Raw genomic sequence first — 21,805 nt, 5'->3', positions numbered from 1 at the left:
GCTATTTATGAGCTGGGCTTAAGTCAATGTAGAGTATCTTCCGTTTCTAGAAGGTGTCAAAGTGATCTATGAAAGTTACTCCAGAGCTACAGGAATATTTTAGCCAGGTGTGTAATGCCTGTAACCTGCTGACTCTTTCACACCCGCAGCCCAACGATGGCCCCCGCTACACGCCCTAGACCATGCCACACAACAAGCCTTAACCCTAGCTACATGCCCTAGACCATGCCACACAACACGCCTTAACCCTAGCCACACAACACGCCTTAACCCTAGCCACACAACACGCCTTAACCCTAGCCACACAACACGCCTTAACCCTAGCCACACAACACGCCTTAACCCTAGCCACACAACACGCCTTAACCCTAGCCACACAACACGCCTTAACCCTAGCCACACAACACGCCTTAACCCTAGCCACATGCCCTAAGCCCCCATGGACCGGTGAGTTAAAACAAACCCCAATGTGTTGGCCTACAGAAGTGTGGCTGTGACATGTGGTCCTTCTGCCTCCTACAGAGGTGCATCTGTGCTGCAGGCTTCCGGCTGCAGGCTAATGGTCTGTCCTGTGTGGATGTTGACGAGTGTAACGAGGTCCTACCACCCGTCTGCAGCCACACCTGCCTTAACACCCGCAGCTCCTTCCTGTGTCGCTGTCACCATGGATATCTGCTGGAACCAAATGGTCGCAGCTGCAAGACCCAAGGTACTCCAAACGTGTCTTTGCTTGAATAATTAATACAAATTGTTTAAGTGAAATATTTGCTTTTGTCTGAAGCCAGAAAAGACAGGAAATGCAAATGCTATTTTGACCTATGCAGAAACTAGGTTTTTCAGCATAAGTGGCTTAACTACTGCTAGAGTACTGAAGCGTCATTCATCTACTGTACCTCCACAACAGATGTACTCCCATTGGATGGGTTGATTAGGATTCAAACCTTCTCAAACAGCCTAATTCTTACTCTTAGAGTAGGTTTACCCCATTAATGTACCTGGTCATGTAAACATATTTTTTCATGTAAGACATCATTCCACTCACTTAAACATTATGGGGAGGTTTTCCCAGACACATATTAAGCCTAGTCTTGGACTAAAAAGCAAGATCAATGGAAAATATCCAGCCAAAATAATTTCTAGTCTGGGACTAGGTGAAATCTGTCTGCGAAATCAGTCCTTACCCCTACAGTTAACATACACTAATACATAAACTGACTCAGATGGGAATTGGACAAGGTTGTTGACATCGTTTTAACATATTTTGAAGCAATACATGGTTAATATTCCTGTTATTTTTATTTAACTAGGTAAGTAAAACAAGTTAAACTATGGAGTAATGGAATCTTATATTTTGTCTTAAGACTGTTCTTTAGACATGTATAAGTTATAGTATTTAAAGCAGAGGTGGCACCACAGAGCCTAAACGTGGTGTGTCAAAATTCATACCTGTCTTTTCTGGGGCCTGGAGTTTTTCCTGATCGCATGACCTTCGGTAAAACTCTGGGTCCTATTCGAAGGCTGAGACAGGGTCCAATGCTAACTTTGTTTCTCACTGATATGACCGGGCCAGTTGGCAAAAAAATGAAATTTTCTGGACATGGTGTAGTTTGTAAAATCTTTGGTCATGCAGGTTACCATGGTTTATAGGTTACCATGGTTTCTCTCTACAGGGCCCATAGGTTACCATGGTTTCTCTCTACAGGGCCCATAGGTTACCATGGTTTCTCTCTACAGGGCCTACAGGGCCCATAGGTTTACCATTGTTCTCTCTACAGGGCCCATAGGTTACCATGGTTTTCTCTCTACAGGGCCTATGGGTTACCATGCTTTCTCTCTACAGGGCCTATGGGGTTACCATGCTTCTCTCTTACAGGGCCTATGGGTTACCATGCTTTCTCTCTACAGGGCTATGGGTTACCATGCTTTCTCTCTACAGGGCCTATGGGTTACCATCTTCTCTCTTACAGGGCCTATGGTTACCATGCTTTCTCTCTACAGGGCCTATAGGTTACCATGCTTTCTCTCTACAGGGCCCATAGGTTACCATGCTTTCTCTCTACGGGCCCATAGGTTACCATGCTTTCTCTCTACAGGGCCATAGGTTACCATGCTTTCTCTCTACAGGGCCCATAGGTTACCATGCTTTCTCTCTACAGGGCCTATGGTTACCATGCTTTTCTCTCTACAGGGCCTATGGGTTACCATGCTTTCTCTCACAGGGCCTATGGTTACCATGCTTTCTCTCTACAGGCCTATGGTTACCCATGCTTTCTCTCTACAGGGCCTATGGGTTACCATGCTTCTCTCTTACAGGGCCTATGGGTTCCATGCTTTCTCGCTACAGGGGCCTATGGGTTACCATGCTTTCTCTCTACAGGGCCTATGGGTTACCATGCTTTCTCTCTACAGGGCCTATGGGTTACCATGCTTTCTCGCTACAGGGCCTATGGGTTACCATGCTTTCTCTCTATATTCGCTGCAGCTGTACATAGCCCATGAGTAAATAGCCCACCCAATCTACCTACCTCATCCCCCATATTGTTTTTATTTACTTTGCTGCTCTTTTGCACACCAGTATCACTACTCACACAGACCATCATCTGCTCATCTATCACTCCAGTGTTAATCTGCTAAATTGTAATTACTTTGCTACTATGGCCTATTTATTGCCTACCTCACGCCATTTGCACACACTGTATATACTCTTTTTTCCTATTGTGTTATTCACTGTACGCTTGTTTATTCCATGTGTAACTCTGTTGTTTCTGTCGCACTGCTTTGCTTCATCTTGGCCAGGTCGCAGTTGTAAATGAACACTTTCTCAACTAGATTGCATCTGTAAATTTGCTTTTGGTGACAAGCCAAATTTCTTCAGCCTTTAAATGTTTTTTTAACCTTTCTGGTATCATTGGGACGCTAGCGTCCCACCTCAACAGCCAGTGAAATTGCAGGGCGCCAAATTCAAACACAAATCTCATAATTAAAATTCCTCAAACATACAAGTATTATGCACCATTTTACAGAAACTTCTTGTTAATCCAACCAGTGTCCGAATTCAAAAAGGCTTTAAGGCGAAAGCACACCATGCGATTGTTAGGACAGRGCCTAGCCACAAGAACCATACAGACATTTCACAGCCAAGGGGAGCACTCAGAAATGGCAATTAAATGAATCACTAACTTTTGATCTTCATCTGGTGGCACTGCCAGGACTCCATGTTACACAAATGTTCATTCTGTTCGATAATGTCCCTCTGTATGTCCATAAACCTCTTGTTGGTGCGTTTAGTGCAGTTATCCAAAGGCACAAAGCGCACTCAACACCCAGACAAAGTCAAAGTACAATAAAAGTTCGTAGAAAAATGTCAAACGATGTTTAAAATCAATTCTCAGGTTTTTGTCATAAATAATCAATATTTCCACCAGACAAAAGCTTCGTCAATTGAAAAGGAGAAACAAAGACGCYCTCCCGATCACACGCTGGACTCATGTCTAGAAATGTCCACTGATTGAAAAATGAGGGAGAAGCAGCACTTTCAGAGTAAAAGCCTGAAACAATGCCTAAAGACTGGCCACATGTAGAAGAAGCCATAGACCTTGTGAACTGGGTCCTAAGTCTTTGTATGCTGGATAGGCTTTCAATGGAAAAACAGCCTTTCAAAATAATAGTACTTCCTGGATGGATTTTCCTCAGGTTTTCACCTTCCATATCAGTTCTGTTATACTCAGACATTATTTTAACAGTTTTAAACTCCAAATCTACCAATTATATGCATATCCTAGCTTCTGGGCCTGAGTAGGAGTTTAATTTGGGCAGGCTTTTCATCCAAAATTCCAAATGCTGCCCCCTACCCTAGCGAATTTCACTTTTATTTAACCAGGAATGCTTGTTGAGAACAAGTTCTCATTTACAACTGCGACCTGGCCAAGAAAGTAAAGTAGTGCAACAAAATCAGTTACTCCTGAGGTTGAAGTGCTGTTGCTCCCTCTGCTGTTTCCTGAAGTCAACGATATTCTCCTTTTGTCAACGTTTTGTTGAGTGAGGTTATTTTCCTGACGCCACACTCCGAGGCCCCTCACCTCCTCCCTGTAGGCCATCTCATCGTTGTTGGTAATCAAGCCTACCACTGTAGTGTTGTCTGCAAACTTGATGATTGAGTTGGTGGCGTGCATGGCCACGCAGTCATGGGGGAGCAGGGAGTACAGGAGAGGGCTGAACGCAACCTTGTGGGGCCCCAGTGTTGAGGATCAGCGGGGTGGAGATGTTGTTACCTACCCTCACCACCTGGGGGCGGCCTGTCAAAGTCCAGGACCCAGTTGCACAGAGTGGGATCCAGACCCAGGGTCTCTAGCTTAATGACGAGTTTGGAGGGTACTATGGTGTTGAATGCTGAGCTGTAATCGATGAACAGCATTCTTACATAGGTATTCCTCTTGTCCAGATGGGTTAMGGCAGTGTGATTGCGATTGCTTCGTCTGTGGACCTATTGGGGCAGTAAGAAAATTGGAGTGGGTCTAGGGTGTCAGGTATGGTGGAGGTGATATGGTCCTTGACTTGTCTCTCAAAGCACTTCATGATGATGGAAGTCGTTCAGCTCGGGTACCTTAGCTTTCTTGGGAACAGGGACAATGGTGGCCCTCTTGAAACATGTGGGAACAGCCGACTGGGGTAGGGATTGATTGAATACGTCCGTAAACACACCAGCCAGCTGGTCTGCGCATGCTCTGAGGATGTGGCTAGGGATACCGTCTGGGCCAGCAGCCTTGCGAGGGTTAACACGTTTAAATGTTTTACTCACGTTGGCTGCGGTGAAGGAGAGCCCACAGGTTTTGGTAGTGGGCCGTGTCAGTGGCACTGTATTGTCCTCAAAGCGAGCAAAGGAGTTTAGTTTGTCTGGGAGCAAGACATCGGTGTCAGCGACTGGGCTGGTTTTCTTTTTGTTGTCCGTGATTGACTGTAGACCCTGCCACATACGTCTCGTGTCTGAGCCGTTGAATTACGACTCGACTTTGTCTCTATACTGACGTTTAGTTTGTTTGATTGCCTTGCGGAGGGAATAGCTACACTGTTTGTATTCGGTTATGTTTCCGGWCGCCTTGCCATAATTAACTTTCATATCAACTTGTGAACTTTCACATGCCTTAATTACAAACGTTGTATGTTATCTGTAAATACGAATACAATTGTTAAATGAAGAGCCTAGTTGGTTTAGGAAAAAGCAGCAACCTTCCCACTAGCCATGATGGGCTTTCTCTTATGAGTAGGCTGGACATGCCGATTTTCAGACCACTCGTCTGTGTGATAGAGCGCATAACTGATCAATTTACCAACACCCATTGAACATGACGAGCTCTCAGTAGGTACCAAATATTCAAGGGCCATTTTCTCAAATGTGAGGTTACAAATTTATCAACTTTCAAAGCAGAATTACTTTCCCGTTCTTCAACTATCGTATGATATACCATATTCTAGCTCTGCGTCTACTCTCATCCAATGTAAAAAAACACCTTTTCAAATGTTGCTACATAAGACCGAATCGAGCCAGTTGGTCTCAAATGTTCGAATGCTTTTAACTCCTAAATGGGATTCTAAGTATATCAACTTTTTAAAGCAGGGTTACTTCCTCTGGTTTCCCCCAACTATGGTGTATGATATGCCATTTTGAAGCTGAGTGTACTTTTATCCAATGTAAAAACACCAATTCAAATTTTGGAACATAAGACTGAAAAAAAGATGGTGGGTCACAAACGGCATCTAGAGAATCCCTATGGGAGAACGTTTTCTATACATCTAGAGAATCCCTATGGGAGAACGTTTTCTATACATCTAGAGAATCCCTATGGGAGAATGTTTTCTATACATCTAGAGAATCCCTATGGGAGAATGTTTTCTATACATCCTWKCAGCAAGACAACGAGCCAGCGGATTGCAGTGGCATCTGAGCATTTAGGAAATTGAACCAGTGTCAAATTTAATTATGTAACATGGAGAAATGAAGGGGGTGAAAAACTCTAACATGCATTGCTGGCTCAACCTAATAGATGCAACTAATGTAGATTTGTCTAATATAGTTTTGTCATTGTATTCAGAATGGTGTGTTTTGTCATGGTATATTGATGGTGTATTTTTTCTGTGTAGATGAGGCTCACCTGCTGGCATCTGTTCAGTATGAGCTGCTGGTGTTGGGGTTGCATAGCTCCAGCCTTTCAGTGCTCTCCACTAGTCAGACACCTGTGTTCTGTGTGGATTATGACTGGCGAGACCAGAGGGTATACTGGGTCAGTCTGGAGGAGGAGAGCATCAAGTGGACTTCCATCAACACCAAGGACACAGGCACTCTGGTCAAAGGTTAGTATCCTAACCAAGGACAGGGTTAGTACCAAGTACAGTCTCAGCCCTACTGTCTACTAGATGTTTGCTAACAGAATGCTTTCTTTCTGTAGGTGTGAAGTCTGACTCTATAGCTGTGGACTGGGTTGGCAGGAACCTGTACTGGCTGGATGGGCTGGCCGGTCAGATTCTGGCTGTGAGGCTGGGCACATCTACAGTAAAGTCTCAGAACTACATAGTGGTTCTGGATGAGGATCTGGAGCAGCCTCGCTCACTACTGCTGCTGCCACACAAAGGGTGGGTTAGGGTGTGAGGGCTGCTGCCGCCCAAAGGGTATACAAATTAATATACTTATCACTCTGTTTTTATAGCACGGCCCTGAAAAGTCCATTATCCCTCTGAAGAGTATGAATTGGGCTTTGAGAAGGTTTTGAGACTTAAGCAGCCTGTGTACAAGTTATTTGAAGTACAATAGAAGTCATAGCTGTGTGCTGGAAAACCTTGGTAGAGCATGGGTGGAATAGGCATTGTGGTGCTGGAAAACCTTGGTAGAGCATGGGTGGAATAGGCATTGTGGTGTTGGAAAACCTTGGTAGAGCATGGGTGGAATAGGAATTGTGGTGCTCATGTGAATATCCTTTTTGGGGGAGGGACTTCAGGACCATGCCTTCTCTCAATTAGTTTATTGTTTTCAATTTCCATGATGTTAACACCGGAAGGTGATTATTCAACATATTATACAGCAATACAAGTTAGGTAAAAGTTATCAATAATGACAAATGGTAACAGAAATGATGTAGTTAGAATTTATTAAATATTAACAGCTAGTTTTCTAGAGGTGAAAATCTTAAGCCAATATGGAGTGAACTGAACAATTAGTTTTCCCTGTGGTTCTCGATGACGGCTCATGAGGAGAGTTGTGTACCTCCCAAGTTGATTTGGGAATTCTCATCTAATGGGGTCATTGGGTTAGATATGATGGTAGGGTGACTTGAATATAACTGAGCTTCAAACAATGCTGATAGACAACTATATTTAAATCCAATTAAAACTAAAATAGGCATATGGAATTTATCACGCAATTTCTATAAAATCCACAAATAATCGCATCAAATAATCATTCAGCCCATAYATCATGACAAGTACAATAGGTCCGAATTGTGAAAATGAAACCACATCCCTATGTATGAGTCTGTATAGTTCATATATTTTTTACCATTTATCTCCCCAATTTCATGGTATCCAATTGGTGGTTAGTCTTATCTCATCACTGCAACTCCCGTACGGACTCGGCGCAGCGAAGGTCGAGCGCCGTGCATCCTCCAGAACCCAACCAAGCCACACTGCTTCTTGACACAATGCCCGCTTAACCCGGAAGCCACACCAATGCGTCGGAGGAAACACTGTACTCTTGGCGACTGTCAGCGTGCATGCGCCTGGCCTGCCACAGGAGTCGCTAGAGCGCAATGGGACAAGACATCCCTGCCGGCCAAACCCTCCCCTAACTCAGCGGACGCTGGGCCAATTGTGCGCCGCTGCGTGCGTCTCCCGGTTGCAGCCGGGCTGCGACAGAGCCTTGACTTGAATCAGGATCTCTAGCGGCACAGCTTTCACTGCAATGCCTTAGACTCCTGCGCCACTCGGCAGGCCCTAGAGTCTGTATAGTTTGACACTGACTCCAACTTAGGTTCCCAATGTGGTTGGTTTGTAAATGGTATGGGGAAAATGTTTCATAATCAAAATGGTCTAATTCAGGCTTATGATAGATGTGCAGGTCCCTCTGGCGCTCCCTGGGGTCCACCTGTTTAGAAGTTAGTATGACAGTCTGTCCTTTTTCTAGAACCTCACTCTGCTTGGTTGAGCCTGAAGGAAGACGGGTCTTTAATTGTATTATGTTGGAGTTGTAAAAACACAACTCCCCCTTACATGTTTAATTGCTCTAGCCAGTATTCAGAACTTAACTGTCCTCAGAAGCAATTAATTTTGCAGCAGTCATAAAACATATCACATGTAAAAGGGCTGCTGCCACATAGGGTGGGTGAGGGGATAGGGRGTTAAAATAAAGCTTCAGTAGAATATAATAAAGCATAAACTCGTCTGAAGTTGTGGACTGTAGGACAGATGTTGGTAGACGGATAGAGGTAGGCGACCCTGTTCCTGGAGTGCTGCAGGATTTTGTCCCAACTGAGCTAATTTATCAGTTTAGTAATGATTGCCTAAATTCAACACACCTGGTCTTCCAGGTTGGTTAAATGAAAAACTTGAAGTTCCTTGGGCACTCCAGGACCAGGGTTGTCTACCCCTGATGTAGACTAATGGTTGTTCTTTCTCTCCCAGGTTGATGTACTGGTCAGAGGTTGGTAGCGATCCCCAGATAGAGCGGTCAGGGATGGATGGCTCTGAGAGGAAAGTGGTGTTGACTCGTGGTCTGAGCTGGCCAGTCAGTCTCTCTGTGGACACTCTCACTGACCGAATCTACTGGGCAGATGAAAAACTGCAGTGCATCGGCTCTGTATCCCTGGAAGGACACAATGTCAGGGTAACACTGCAGCTAACATTAATTATGGTTGTACTCTTTACAGTAAACATGGAATGTCTAGATATGAACTTTACTGTAAACATGGAATCTGACTGGTTAAGACATTTATTTTTGCTCTTGTCTGTCTTCACAAAAGCTTCTGCAGCTGACTGAAATGCCCAGTCCATTCTCTGTAATGGTTTTCAATGACATGGTCTACTGGTCTGACACCAAGAGGAGAACTATTCAAGTATCCCACAAGAACACGGGCAAGAACCGCAAAGTTTTACTCAAAAGACCTGGACAGCCTTTTGGAATCAGGGTAAGGCTTTGGACGAGGGTTGGGTTTAACTTCTCACGAGACACAAACCCGGATCCGGGATCCCCCCCATCAAAAAAGCTGACTAGCATAGCCTAGCCTAACGCGACAGGGATATCATATAATATAATTTTCATGAAATCACAAGTCCAAGACACCAAATGAAAGATACACATCTTGTGAATCCAGCCATCATTTCCGATTTTTAAAATGTTTTACAGCGAAAACACTGTTTCTATTAGCTAACCACGATAGCAAAAGACTCAACCGCATATTTTCACAATTTTTTTACGGCATAGGTAGCTATCACATTCGACCAAATAAAGATATAATTAGTCCTAACCAAGAAACAACTTCATCAGATGAGTCTTATAACATGTTACAATAAATCTATGTTTTGTTCGAAAAATGTGCATATTTCAGGCATAAATCATAGTTTTACATTGCAGCTACAATCACAATATCACCAAAGCACTAGATAAACTACAGAGAGCAACGTGAAATACCTAAATACTCATCATAAAACATTTATGAAAAATACATGGTGTACAGCAAATGAAAGATTAACATCTTGTGAATCCAGCCAATATTTCAGATTTTTTAAGTGTTTTACAGCAAACACAATATAGCATTATATTAGCTTACCACAATAGCCAACCACACAACAGCGTTCATTCACCGCAAAGGTAGCGATCGCAAAAAAACAGCAAAAGATATAAAATAATCACTAACCTTGACCAACTTCATCAGATGACAGTCCAATAACATCATATTACACAATACATGTTTGGTTCGAAAAATGTGCATATTTAGTGGTACAAATCGTGGTTTTACAATGTAAATACGTAGTCAAAATGCACAAAATTGTCCGGAGAAATCTTGGACAGTCACCTAATCAAATAACTCATCATAAACTTTACAAAAAAATTCATGTTGTACAGCAAATGAAAGATACACTAGTTCTTAATGCAACCGCTGTGTTAGATTTTTTAAAATAACTTTAGTACGACATACAGCTTACGTTATAGCGAGACAGCYCCCGCATTGAGGGCGGAAAATATGACTAAACATTTTCAACAGAAATACGAAATAACATCATAAATGGTTCCTACTTTTGATGAGCTTCCATCAGAATGTTGTACAAGTTGTCCTTTGTCCAGAATAATCGTTGTTTGGTTGTAGAATGTCCTCTTCTCCTGTCGAATTAGCAACCAAAGCTAGCCATGTGGCGCAAACGTGGCCAACTTCACATAACGAAAAGAAAATGCCGAAAATCGCAATAAACGTTCAATAAACTGATATAACTCGCTTTAAAATAACTACTTCATGATGTTTTTATCACATATATCAAATAAAATCAGAGCCGGAGATATCTAACGTCTATACCGAAAGCTTTTCAGAACGCAATCTGGGGTCCCTTCTCGCGCCTTCCAAGACAATGAAAATTCTGGTCACGTCATTCCAAAAGCTCTTGTTCGGCCTCAGATCAAGCTAGACATCCCATTCCACCTCTCACTGCCTGTTGACATCTAGTGGAAGGCGTATGCAGTGCACGTAGATCCATAGATTTCAGGCAAATTAATAGGAAGGCCTTGGAACAGAGCCTCGATTTCAGATTTTTCACTTCCTGACAGGAAGTTTGCTGCAAAATGAGTTCTGTTTTACTCACAGATATAATTCAAACGGTTTCAGAAACTAGTGTTTTCTATCCAATAGTAATAATAATATGCATATTGTACGAGCAAGAATTGAGTACGAGGCAGTTTAATTTGGGCACGATTTTTTACAAAGTGAAAATAGCGCCCCCCTATTGACAAAAGGTTTTAAGGGCATGGGTTCAACCCTTATAATCAGTGGTAGTGGTCATGATGTTGACCTTGTCACTGCCCTTCTCTGTCTCGAAGTGTCTCGCGGTCTCTATCGCTCTCTCAATTCAATTTAAGGGCTTTATTGGCATGGGAAACATATGTAGATAATAAACGATACTAATTTACAGTGAACATTAATCACAAAAGCTCCAAGAAAAGTGACGTGTCAAGTGTCATATGTGCAATGGTCTTTGTTCTTCACTGGTTGCCCTTGTGGCTTCTGTGATTGCACACCGGTATTTCACTATATATGTAGTGAGGGATAGATGGGAGTTTATCAAAATTGGATTTGTTTTCGAATTCTTTGCGGATCTGTGTAGTCTGAGGGAAATGTGACACTAACGTGGTCATACATTTGGCAGCAGGTTAGGAAGTGCAGCTCAGTTTACTCCTCATTTTGGGTTAGGGTGTGCACATAGCCTGTCTTCTCTTGAGCCAGGTCTGCCTTCGGCGGCCTTTCTCAATCGTAAAGCTATGCTCACTGAGTCTGTACAAGATTTCCTTAATTTTGGGTCAGTCAGTGGTCAGGTATTCTGACACTGTACTCTCTGTTTTAAGGCCAAAAAGCATTCTAGTTTGCGTTTTTTTTATTTCTTTCCAGTGTGTCAAGAATTTATTTTTGTTGTCTCATGATTTGGTTGGGTCTAATTGTGTTGCTGTCCTAGGGCTCTGTGTGGTCTGTTTGAACTGAGCCCCAGGACCAGCTTGCTTAGGCGACTCTTCTCCAGGTTTATCTCTCTGTAGGTGATGACTTTGTGGAAGGTTTGGGAATTGCTTCCTTTTTTGGTGGTTGTAGAATTTAAAGGTTATTTTCTGGATTTTGATCATTGGCGGTATCGGCCTAATTCTGCTCTGCATGCATTATTTGGTGTTTTCCAAATAATAGAGGATATTTTTGCAGAATTCTGCATGCAGTTTCTCAATTTGGTGATTGGTCAATTTTTTTTTATTTCTTGGTTGGTGAGTGGACCCCTAGTTCTCAACTGTAAAGGGCAATGGGTTCTACAACTGATTAAAGTATTTTTTGCTAGATCCTAATTTGTTGAATTTAATGTTCTTTTGATGGCAAAGGCCCTTCTTGCCTTGTGTCTTAGATCGTTCACAGCTTTGTGTAAGTTACCTATAACGCTGATGTTTAGGCCGAGGTAGGTGTAGTTTTGTGCTCTAGGGCAACGGTGTTTTGATATCATTTGTACTCGTGGTCTGGGAACTGGACCTTCCTTGGAACACCATTATTTTTGTCTTACTGAGATTTACTGTCAGGGCCCAGGTCTGACAATCTGTGCAGAAGATCTAGGTGCTGCTGTAGGCCCTCCTTGGTTGGGGACAGAAGCATCAGATCATCAGCAAACAGTAGACATTTTGACTTKAGATTCTAGTAGGGTGAGGCCGAGTGTTGCAGACTGTTCTAGTGCCATCACCAATTTATTGACATTAAAGTAGACGTTATATGGGGGAGACGTTATATGGGGGAGACGTTATATGGGGGAGACGTTATATGGGGGAGACGTTATATGGGGTGCTGTGAAAATATTTGCCCCTTCCTGATTTCTTATTTTTTTGCACATTTGTCACACTTAAATGTTTCAGATCATCAAACAAATTTAAATATTACGCAAAGATGACCCAAGTAAACACACAATGCAGTTAAGTGATAGTTTTTTTCCTTTAATAAATAAAAGTATCTGAACCTATGGCCCTATGTGAAAAAGTAATTGCCCCCTAAACCTAATAACTGGGTGTGCCAACCTCAGCAGCAACAACTGCAATCAAGCATTTGCGATAACTGGCCATGAGTCTTTCACATCGCTGTGGAGGAATTTTGGCCCACTCTCCTTTGCAGAATTGTTTTAATTCAGCCACATTGGAGGGTTTTAGAGCATGAACTGCCTTTAAGGTCACGCCACAGCATCTCAAGCGGATTCAAGTCCGGACTTTGACTACGACACTAAAAAAAAAAAAAAAAAGTTTTTTTTAAGCCATTCAGAGGTGGATTTGCTGGTGTGTTTTGGATCATTGTCCTGCTGCAGAACACAAGTGCGCTTGAGGTCCCGAACTGATGGCCGGACATTCTCCCAAAGGATTTTTTGGTAGAAAGCAGAATTCATGGTTCCATCAATCARAGCAAGTCATCCAGGTCCTGAAGCGGCAAAGCAGCCCCAGACCATCACACTACCACCACCATATTTGACTGTTGGTATTATGTTTGTTTTCTGAAATGCTGTGTTACTTCTACGCCAGATGTAAAAGGACGCACACCTTCCAAAAAGTTAAACTTTTGTCCCGTCAGCTCACAGAATATTTTCCCAAAAGTCTTGGATCATCAAGATGTTTTTAGCCAAAAGTGAGACTAGCCTTTGTTCTTTTTGGTCAGCGTGGTTTTCTCCTTGGAACTCTGCCAAGGATTTCATTTTTGTCCAGTCTCTTATGGTCATGAACATTGACCTTAACTGAGGCAAGTGAGGCCTGCATTTCTTTAGATGTTGTGGGTTCTTAGATGAGTCGTCGCTGCGCTCTTGATTTAATTTTGGTAGGCCGGCCACTCCAGGGAAGGTTCACCACTGTTCCAAATTTTCTGCATTTGTGGATAATGTCTCTCACTGTGGTTTGCTGGAGTCCCAAAGCTTTTGAAATGGCTTTGTAACCCCTTTCCAGACTGATAAATGTKAATTACTTTGTTTCTCATCTGTTCCTGAATTTCTTTGGATCGCAGCATGATGTCTTGCTTTTTGAGGTATTTTGTCCTACTTCACTTTGTCAGACAGGTTCTATTTAAGTGATTTCTTGATTCAACAGGTCTTGCAGTAATCAGGCCTGGGTGTGGCTAGTCAAATTGAACTCAGCTTTCCAAAAAACTTGATTAACTATAGTAAATTCATGATTTAACAAGGGGGCATTACTTTTCACAAGGCCATGAAGGTTCAGATAGCTTTTTTTAATAAATACAAAATGCAGTTTTAATAGTGATACTTTTGTTTACTTGGGTTATCTTTGTGTAATATTTAAATTTGTTTGATATGAAATGTTTAAGTATGACAAATGTGAAATATAATAAATTGGGAATGGGGCAAATACTTTTTCCCAGCACTATGTGTGTGTAATACATTTAAACTCAGTTTGTCACTATTCCAGACATTTAATCCTAGTAAAAATTCCCTGTTTTAGGTCAGTTTATTAAGCCCACTTTATCACCACTTTATTACAGAATGTGAAATGTCAGAATAATAGTAGAGAATTATTTCAGCTTTTATTTCTTAAATCACATTCCCAGTGGGTCAGAAGTTTACACACTCAATTAGTATTATAGCATTGCCTTGAAATTGTTTAACTTCAGTCAAACGTTTTGGGTAGCCTTCCACAAGCTTCTCACAATAAGTTGGGTGAATGTTGGCCCATTGCTCCTGAGAGAGCTGGTGTAACTGAGTCAGGTTTGTAGGCCTCCTTGCTCCACACGCTTTTTCAGTTCTGCCCACAAATGTTCTATAGGATTGAGGTCAGGGCTTTGTGATGGCCACTCCAACACCTTGACTTTGTTGTCCTTAAGCCATGTCTAAATCCTGGTTTAGGAACGCCACCAAACATTCTGAGATTTCCATCAACTACATTTTCCTTCAAGATAGAACTGCCAAAGGGGAGGAGTTGCAGTCTACTGCAGAGATGGCTTGCAGTTCTGTCATACTTTCCAGGTCTATGCCCAAACAGTTCGAGATTCTAATTTTTAAAATTAAMCTCTCCAGAAATAAGTCTCACTTGCCACCTGTTAGACACGCCTCAGCTCCCAGCTGTGCCCTGGACACCATATGTGAATTGATTGCCCCTCATCTATCTTCAGAGTTCGTTCTGTTAGATGACCTAAACTGGGATATGCTTAACACACCGGCAGTCCTACAATCTAAACTAGATGCCCTCAATAACACACAACTTATCAAGGAACCTACCAGGTACAACCCTAAATCGGTAAACATGGGCACCCTCATAGATATTATCCTGACCAACTTGCCCTCCAAATACACCTCTGCTGTTTTCAATCAGGATCTCAGCGATCACTGCCTCARTGRCTGCATCCGCTATGGGTCCGCGGTCAAATGACCACCCCTCATCACTGTCAAACGCTCCCTAAAACACTTCTGCGAGCAGGCTTTTCTAATCAACCTGGTCTGGGTATCCTGGAAGGATATTGACCTCATCCCGTCAGTCGAGGATGCCTGGTCGTTCCTTAAGTAATTTCCTCAACATCTTAAATAAGCATGCCCCTTTCAAAAAATTTACAACTGAGAACAGTTATAGCCCTTGGATCACTCCATACATGACTGCCTCGCCTGGTTTACCAACTACTTCTCAGATAGTTCAGTGTGTCAAATCGGAAGGCCTGTTGTCTGGACCTCTGGCAGTTTCTATGGGGGTGCCACGGTTCAATTCTCGTGCCGACTTTTTTCTCTAAATATCAATGTCGCTCTTGCTGCTGGTGATTCTCTAATCCAACTCTAAGCAGACGACACCATTCTGTATACATCTGGCCCTTTCGACACTGTGCGAACAAACCTCCAAACGAGATTCAATGCCATACAACAGTCCTTCCGAGGCCTCCAACTGCTTGTAAATGCAAGTAAAACTAAGTGCATGCTCTTCAACTGATTGCTGCCCGCACCCTCCCGCCCGACTAGCATCACTACTCTGGACGGTTCTGACTTAGAATATGTGGACAACAACAAATACCTAGGTGTCTGAGACTAAACTCTCCTTCCAGACTCACATTAAGCATCTCCAATCCCAAATTAAATCTAGAATCAGCTTTCTATTTCACAACAAAGCCTCCTTCACTCGTGCTGCCAAACATACCTCGTAAAACGGATTATCCTACTGATCCTTGACTTCGATGTCATTTACAAAAGAGCCTCCAACACTACTCAGCAAATTGGATGTAGTCTCAGTGTCATCCGTTTTGTTACTAAAGCCCCATATACTACCCACCACTGCGACCTGTACACTCTCGTTGGCTGGCCCTCACTACATATTCGTCGCCAAACCCACTGGTTCCAGGTCATCTATAAGTCTTTGCTAGGTAAAGCCCCGCCTTATCTCAGCTCACTGGTCACCATAGCAACACCCACCCGTAGCACATGCTCCAGCATGTACATTTCACTGGTCACCCCCAAAGCCAACACTTGTTTTCCTTCCAGTGCTCTGCTGCCAATGACGAATGAATTGCAAAAATCACTGAAGCTGGAGTCATCTCCCTTTATAACTTTAAGCATCAGCTGTCAGCAGTTTACCGATCACTGTACCTGTCATAGCCAATCTGTAAATAGCACACCCAACTACCTTACCCTCTTGTGCGTTTGCACCCCAGTATCTCTACTTGCACATCATCTGCACATCCATCACTCCAGTGTTAATGCTAAATAGTTTATATTTCGCCTCGATGGCCTATTTATTGCCTACCTCCCTACTCTTCTAAATTTGCACACTGAACATTTCTCTATTGTGTTATTTACTGTATGTTTGTAACTGTTTTTTGTCGCTTTGCTTTATCTTGGCCAGGTCGCAGTTGTAAATGAGAACTTGTTCTCAACTGGCCTACATGGTAAAATAAAGGTGCTCAAAAAATAATGAAGTTGCTTATGTTCCCGTATTTATAATGGTCAGTAAAAAGTGTCTCTCTCTCGTGCTGTCTCTGTGTAGATGATGCACCCCCTCCAGCAGACCAATGTGTCTAGCCCCTGTGAGAAGCTCCAGTGTTCCCACATCTGTCTCTTGGCTCCAGGGCTGTCTTCAGGCCCCAGGGCTGGGTCTACGGGACCCAAAGCTGTGTGTAGATGTGCAGCAGGGCTACTCCTGGCTGGGGACGGCCTCACCTGCTCCACCCTTGTAGACACCACCTTCCTCTTGCTCCTCTCTCCTACTGCAGTTACACAGGTATGTGACTCTCCAACTGCAGTCAGTTATGTAGGACAGTATAGTGAACCTATATATGACTGTTGGTCAGACAGCCTTCACCTATAGATGACTCTAGATTATTGTTTCTACTCTTGTCTTTCTGTTCAGATATACCTTAGCACCATCCATAATGGTGTGGGGTTGAAGCGGTTGCCTGAGCACCATATATGGTCTCTGCCGGGGATGCACCAGGCCTCAGGGCTGGATTTTGCTGTACGGGAGAGGAAATTATACCTGGCTGATGCTGCCCAGGGCTCAGTGGATCTTCTGAAACTGAGTAGCTCAGGCCTGACACCAGGCAGTAGAGTCCTGAATCTCCAGGACGATACAGTGATGGCTCTGGCTGTGGACTGGGTCACACTCAACCTGTACTGGAGCAGCAGGAAGCAGCCTGACCTACATGTCACCACCACCAAGGGGCAGCACACTGCACCTCTACTCCAACTAGGCCTTCAGGGAACCACCTCCATCGCCCTGCACCCCCCCTCAGGACGCCTGTGCTTCACAGCCTTGGGCCAGGTGGATGTGAGGAGCCTGCCACAGGTGTACTGTGCCTTCATGGATGGACGTAGTCAGAAGCTGCTCTGGAGGAAAGCTGTGATGCCAACCTCCCTTCTGTTCTCCAACAAGGGCACTCAGCTGTATTGGGCTGACATAGGTGAGTCTAACCTGTACTAGGCTGATTTGGGTGAGATTATAATCTGTACTGGGCCGACATGGGTGAGATTGTAACCTGTACTGGGCTGATTTATGTCTAAGATTGTAACCTGTAATGGGTTGACCTAGGTGCGATATTATAAACTGTACTGACTGGGCCGACCTAGATTATTGTGGCACTTTACAAGCAATGTGGAATACCGCATTGGGATGACTTGATTTCCCCAGGCCTGCTGTCCTCAGTGAAAACATGTCCCTTGTTGCAGGTGCTGGAGTGATCGACTCCATTCTTCTGGATGGTTCTGGATATAAACAGTTTAAAGCAGATCCCGGCCTCATGTCCTTCACACTGGCTGAGAACATCCTCCTGTGGAGCAGCCTGGACAAAGGTATGGTACACCTCACACCACTAATCCACACCGGACACCACCCTAGTTCAAACACAGCTCTACACCTCACTAATCCACACTGTACACCCCTAAGCCCTTGATCAAACACAGCTCTATCGCTGCACCGGAAAAAAACACCTCACTTATTCTTTGGAAGAGGGGGATATAGTGCGGTCTGAAACCATTAGTTGCGGCTGGTTGGACAGCCTCTGCCGCTCTGTCAACGCGGTGCTGATGAAGCACTCTTTCAGGCTGTGTGCCAGAGCACTTCCACTGTCGGGAGGAATGGTCATTTATATTAATATATGTTAATTGATGCAAATAAAGGTTTCTTCTCTACCACCCACCACGGAGGCGCAATCATGGTCTCGTATTCGCAGATGTAGGAAAGATCGCTGTTATGCTTGAATTCCATCCAAAACCAACGAGGAAGTCTGAGCGGTTGTATGAATCCAATCGGTACATCAAGCAAAGCTCTTAATTTCAATTCGACTCGCCATAAGTGTGAAGTCTGAACTGTGCGTAACCTACCTGGCACCACTAATTCTAAACTTGACAATGGTACAATCCAACACCCATAACCTTGACAACAGTACAGTCCCACCCCTCATCCTGACCACAGTACAGCCTCTCACACCGCACCCTACATTCCACACCTCACACCCTTAACCCTAACCCCTGAACAATACAGCCCCTAGCCCAAACCGCTGAAAGACACAGCCCCACCCTTCATTTGTAATTCCGTAAAGTGAGTTTGGAAGAGGTGAAAACAATGACAAGCCACTGGGSTCTGACAACTTGGATGGAAAATTACTGAGAAATAGCGGATGATATTGCCACTCCTATTTGCCACATCTTCAATTTAAGCCTACGAGAGTATGTGCCCTCAGGCCTGGAGGGAAGCTAAAGTCATTCCGCTACCTAAGAATAGTAAAAGCCCCTTTTACTGGCCCAAATAGCCGACCAATCAGCCTGTACCCAACCCTTAGTAAACTTTTGGGATAAAATGATAAAATGTTTGATCAGATATAATGCTATTTTACAGTAAACAAATTGACAACAGAATTTCAGCACGCTTATAGGGAAGGACGTTCAACCAGCACAGCACTACTGTGACTGATTGGCTGATAGAAAATGATGATTAAAAGATTGGTGGGGGGGGGCTGTTTTGTTAGACTTCAGTGCGGCTTTGACATCTATCGATCATATCGATCATGGTCTGTTGCAGGAAAAATGTACAGTGACAAGGAAAAGTATGTGAACCCTTTGAAATTCCCAAGATGTCTGCATAAATTGATATGATACTCATTTAAATCACAACAATAGACAAATATAGTGCTTAAACTAACACACATTATTGTATTTTTTTGTCTATTGGAATACATAATTTAAACATTCAGTGTAGGTTGGAAAAGTATGTCAGCTAACCTGGAGTCCAATCAATGAGACAAGATTGCAGATGTTGGTTAGAGCTTCCTTGCCCTATAAAAAACGATCACAAAATTTGAGTTTGCTATTCACAGGAAGCATTACCTGATGTGAACCATGCCTCGAACAAAAGATCTCAGAAGACCTAAGATTAAGAATTGTAGACTTGCATAAAGCTGGAAAGGGTTACAAAAGTATCTCTAAAAGCCTTGATGTTCATCAGTCCACGYTAAGACAAATTGTCTATAAATGGAGAAAGTTCATCTCTGTGCTACTCTCCCTAGGAGTGGCCGTCCTGCAAGGATGACTGCAAGAGCACAGCGCAGAATGCTCAATGAGGTTAAGAAGAATCCTATAGCGTCAGCTAAAGACTTACAGAAATCTCTGGAACATGCTAAAATCTGACGAGTCTACGATACGTAAAACACTAAACAAGAATGGTGTTCATGGGAAGACAACACGGAAGAAGGCACTGCTGTCCAAAAAAACATTGCTGCATGTCTGAAGTTTGCAAAAGTGCACCTGGATGTTCCACAGTGCTACTGGCAAATATTGTGGACAGATGAAACTACAGTTGAGTTGTTTGGAAGGAACACACACTGTGGAGAAAAAAGGCACAGCACACCAACATCAACCTCATCCCAACTGTAAATTTTGGTGGAGGGAGCATCATGGTTTGGGGCTGCTTTGCTGCCTCAGGGCCTGGACAACTTGCTATCATCGACGGAAAAATGAATTTCCAAGTTTATCAAGACTTTTTGCAGGAGAAAGTAAGGCTATCTGTCCGCCAATTGAAGCGTAACAAGTTGGGTGATGCAACAGGACAACAAACCAAAACACATTAGTATCAAAGGAATGGCTTCAACAGAAAAAAATACACCTTCTGGAGTGGACCAGTCAGTCCTGACCTCAACCCGATTGAGATGCTGTGGCATGACCTCAAGAGACCAGTTCACTCCAGACATCCCAAGAATATTGCTGAACTGAAACAGTTTTGTAAAGAGGAATGGTCCAAAATACCTCCTGACCGTTGTGCAGGTCTGATCTGCAACTACAGAAAACGTTTGAGGTTATTGCTGCCAAAGGAGGGTCAACCAGTTATTACATCCAAGGGGTCACATTCTTTTTCCACGCTGCAATGTGAATGTTTTCATTGTCCAATAAAAACAAATGTTTGTTTTAGCATATTGTGTTGACCTAGATGAAGTTCAGATCAAATTTTATGACCAATTTATGCAGAAATCCAGGTATTTCCAAATAGTTTACATTTTCTTGTCACTATGTGTTATGCCCTGCTATATTGTGGATAAAGAGTTACCTTTCTAACCGAACAGAGGGTGTTCATTAATGGAAGCCTCCAAGATAATCCAGGTAGAATCAGGAATTCCCCAGGGCAGCGGTCTAGGCAGCTTACTTTTTCAATCTATACTAACGAAATGCCACTGGCTTTGAGTAAAGAAATCTGTCCATAATAAAGTGTTGCTCTGCTGCCTTAACAGCACTGTCAACAAGGCAGGTCCTACAGGCCCGTGTTTTGTCGCACCTGGAATACTGTTCAGTCGTGTGGTCAGGTGCCACAAATGGGGCCGTAGGAAAATTACAATTGGCTCAGAACAGTATGGCTGGCCCTTGGATGTACACAGAGCTAACATTAATAATCTGCATGTAAATCTAACCTGGCTCAGTGGAGGAGAGATTGACTTCATCACAAATTGTTTCTGTGAGCGGTGTTGACATACTGAATGCACCGAGCTGTCTAAACTACTGGCACACAGCTCAAACACCCATGCGTACCTCACAAGACATGCCACCAGTGGTCTCTTCACAATCCCCAAGTCCAGAACAGGCTATGGGAGGCGCACAGTACTACATAGAGCCAAGACTACATGGAACTCTACTCCACATCAGGTAACTGATGAAAGCAGTAGAATCAGACAAAAAAATTACAGATAATAATACACCTTATGGAACAGCGGTGACTGAAGCAATGTCATTAGTAAAATTGAAAAAAGTAAAGGGCCTAGACGGCTACACTGGGGAATGCCTGACTCTATCTGGATTATATTAGAGGCTTCCATTAAATAACACCCTCTGGCTCTCTGTTGTAGATGTGACTAGACTCTGGTTCAGTGATGGATTTCAGCCCAAGCAGCTGTGGTTTGAGGTCAATACCAATGTAGTGGCACTGAGGGTTTACAGCAAGACCAGTCAGAAAGGTGAGTGTCCACCACGGCTCAGTGAATGTAACTGTGCAGTTAGGTGACGGTATAACGGTGTCACTGTGCAGTTAGGTGACGGTATAACGGTGTCACTGTGCAGTTAGGTGACGGTATAACGGTGTCACTGTGCAGTTAGGTGA

General features: G+C 43.4%; 1 protein-coding gene across 3 annotated transcripts in view; it reads left to right on the top strand.

Annotated features, from left to right (window-relative positions):
• The window catches only part of LOC112072299 (low-density lipoprotein receptor-like), a 50,676-nt gene that overhangs the window by 15,544 nt on the left and 13,327 nt on the right, over positions 1-21,805 (top strand). For all 3 annotated transcript variants that reach the window (XM_070439733.1, XM_024139701.2, XM_024139700.2), the window contains exons 8-16: positions 523-709; positions 6,139-6,348; positions 6,444-6,627; positions 8,668-8,869; positions 9,006-9,170; positions 16,718-16,951; positions 17,081-17,630; positions 17,896-18,018; positions 21,555-21,662. In XM_070439733.1, the coding sequence (XP_070295834.1) occupies positions 523-709; positions 6,139-6,348; positions 6,444-6,627; positions 8,668-8,869; positions 9,006-9,170; positions 16,718-16,951; positions 17,081-17,630; positions 17,896-18,018; positions 21,555-21,662 (1,963 nt within the window). The remainder of the gene's footprint in view (positions 1-522; positions 710-6,138; positions 6,349-6,443; positions 6,628-8,667; positions 8,870-9,005; positions 9,171-16,717; positions 16,952-17,080; positions 17,631-17,895; positions 18,019-21,554; positions 21,663-21,805) is intronic.

The sequence above is a fragment of the Salvelinus sp. IW2-2015 genome, unplaced genomic scaffold (assembly GCF_002910315.2).
Source record: "Salvelinus sp. IW2-2015 unplaced genomic scaffold, ASM291031v2 Un_scaffold1884, whole genome shotgun sequence".
NCBI classification, from domain to species: domain Eukaryota; kingdom Metazoa; phylum Chordata; class Actinopteri; order Salmoniformes; family Salmonidae; genus Salvelinus; species Salvelinus sp. IW2-2015.
Note: the sequence above shows the minus strand (reverse complement) of the source record. Positions and strands in the feature narration are given on the sequence as shown.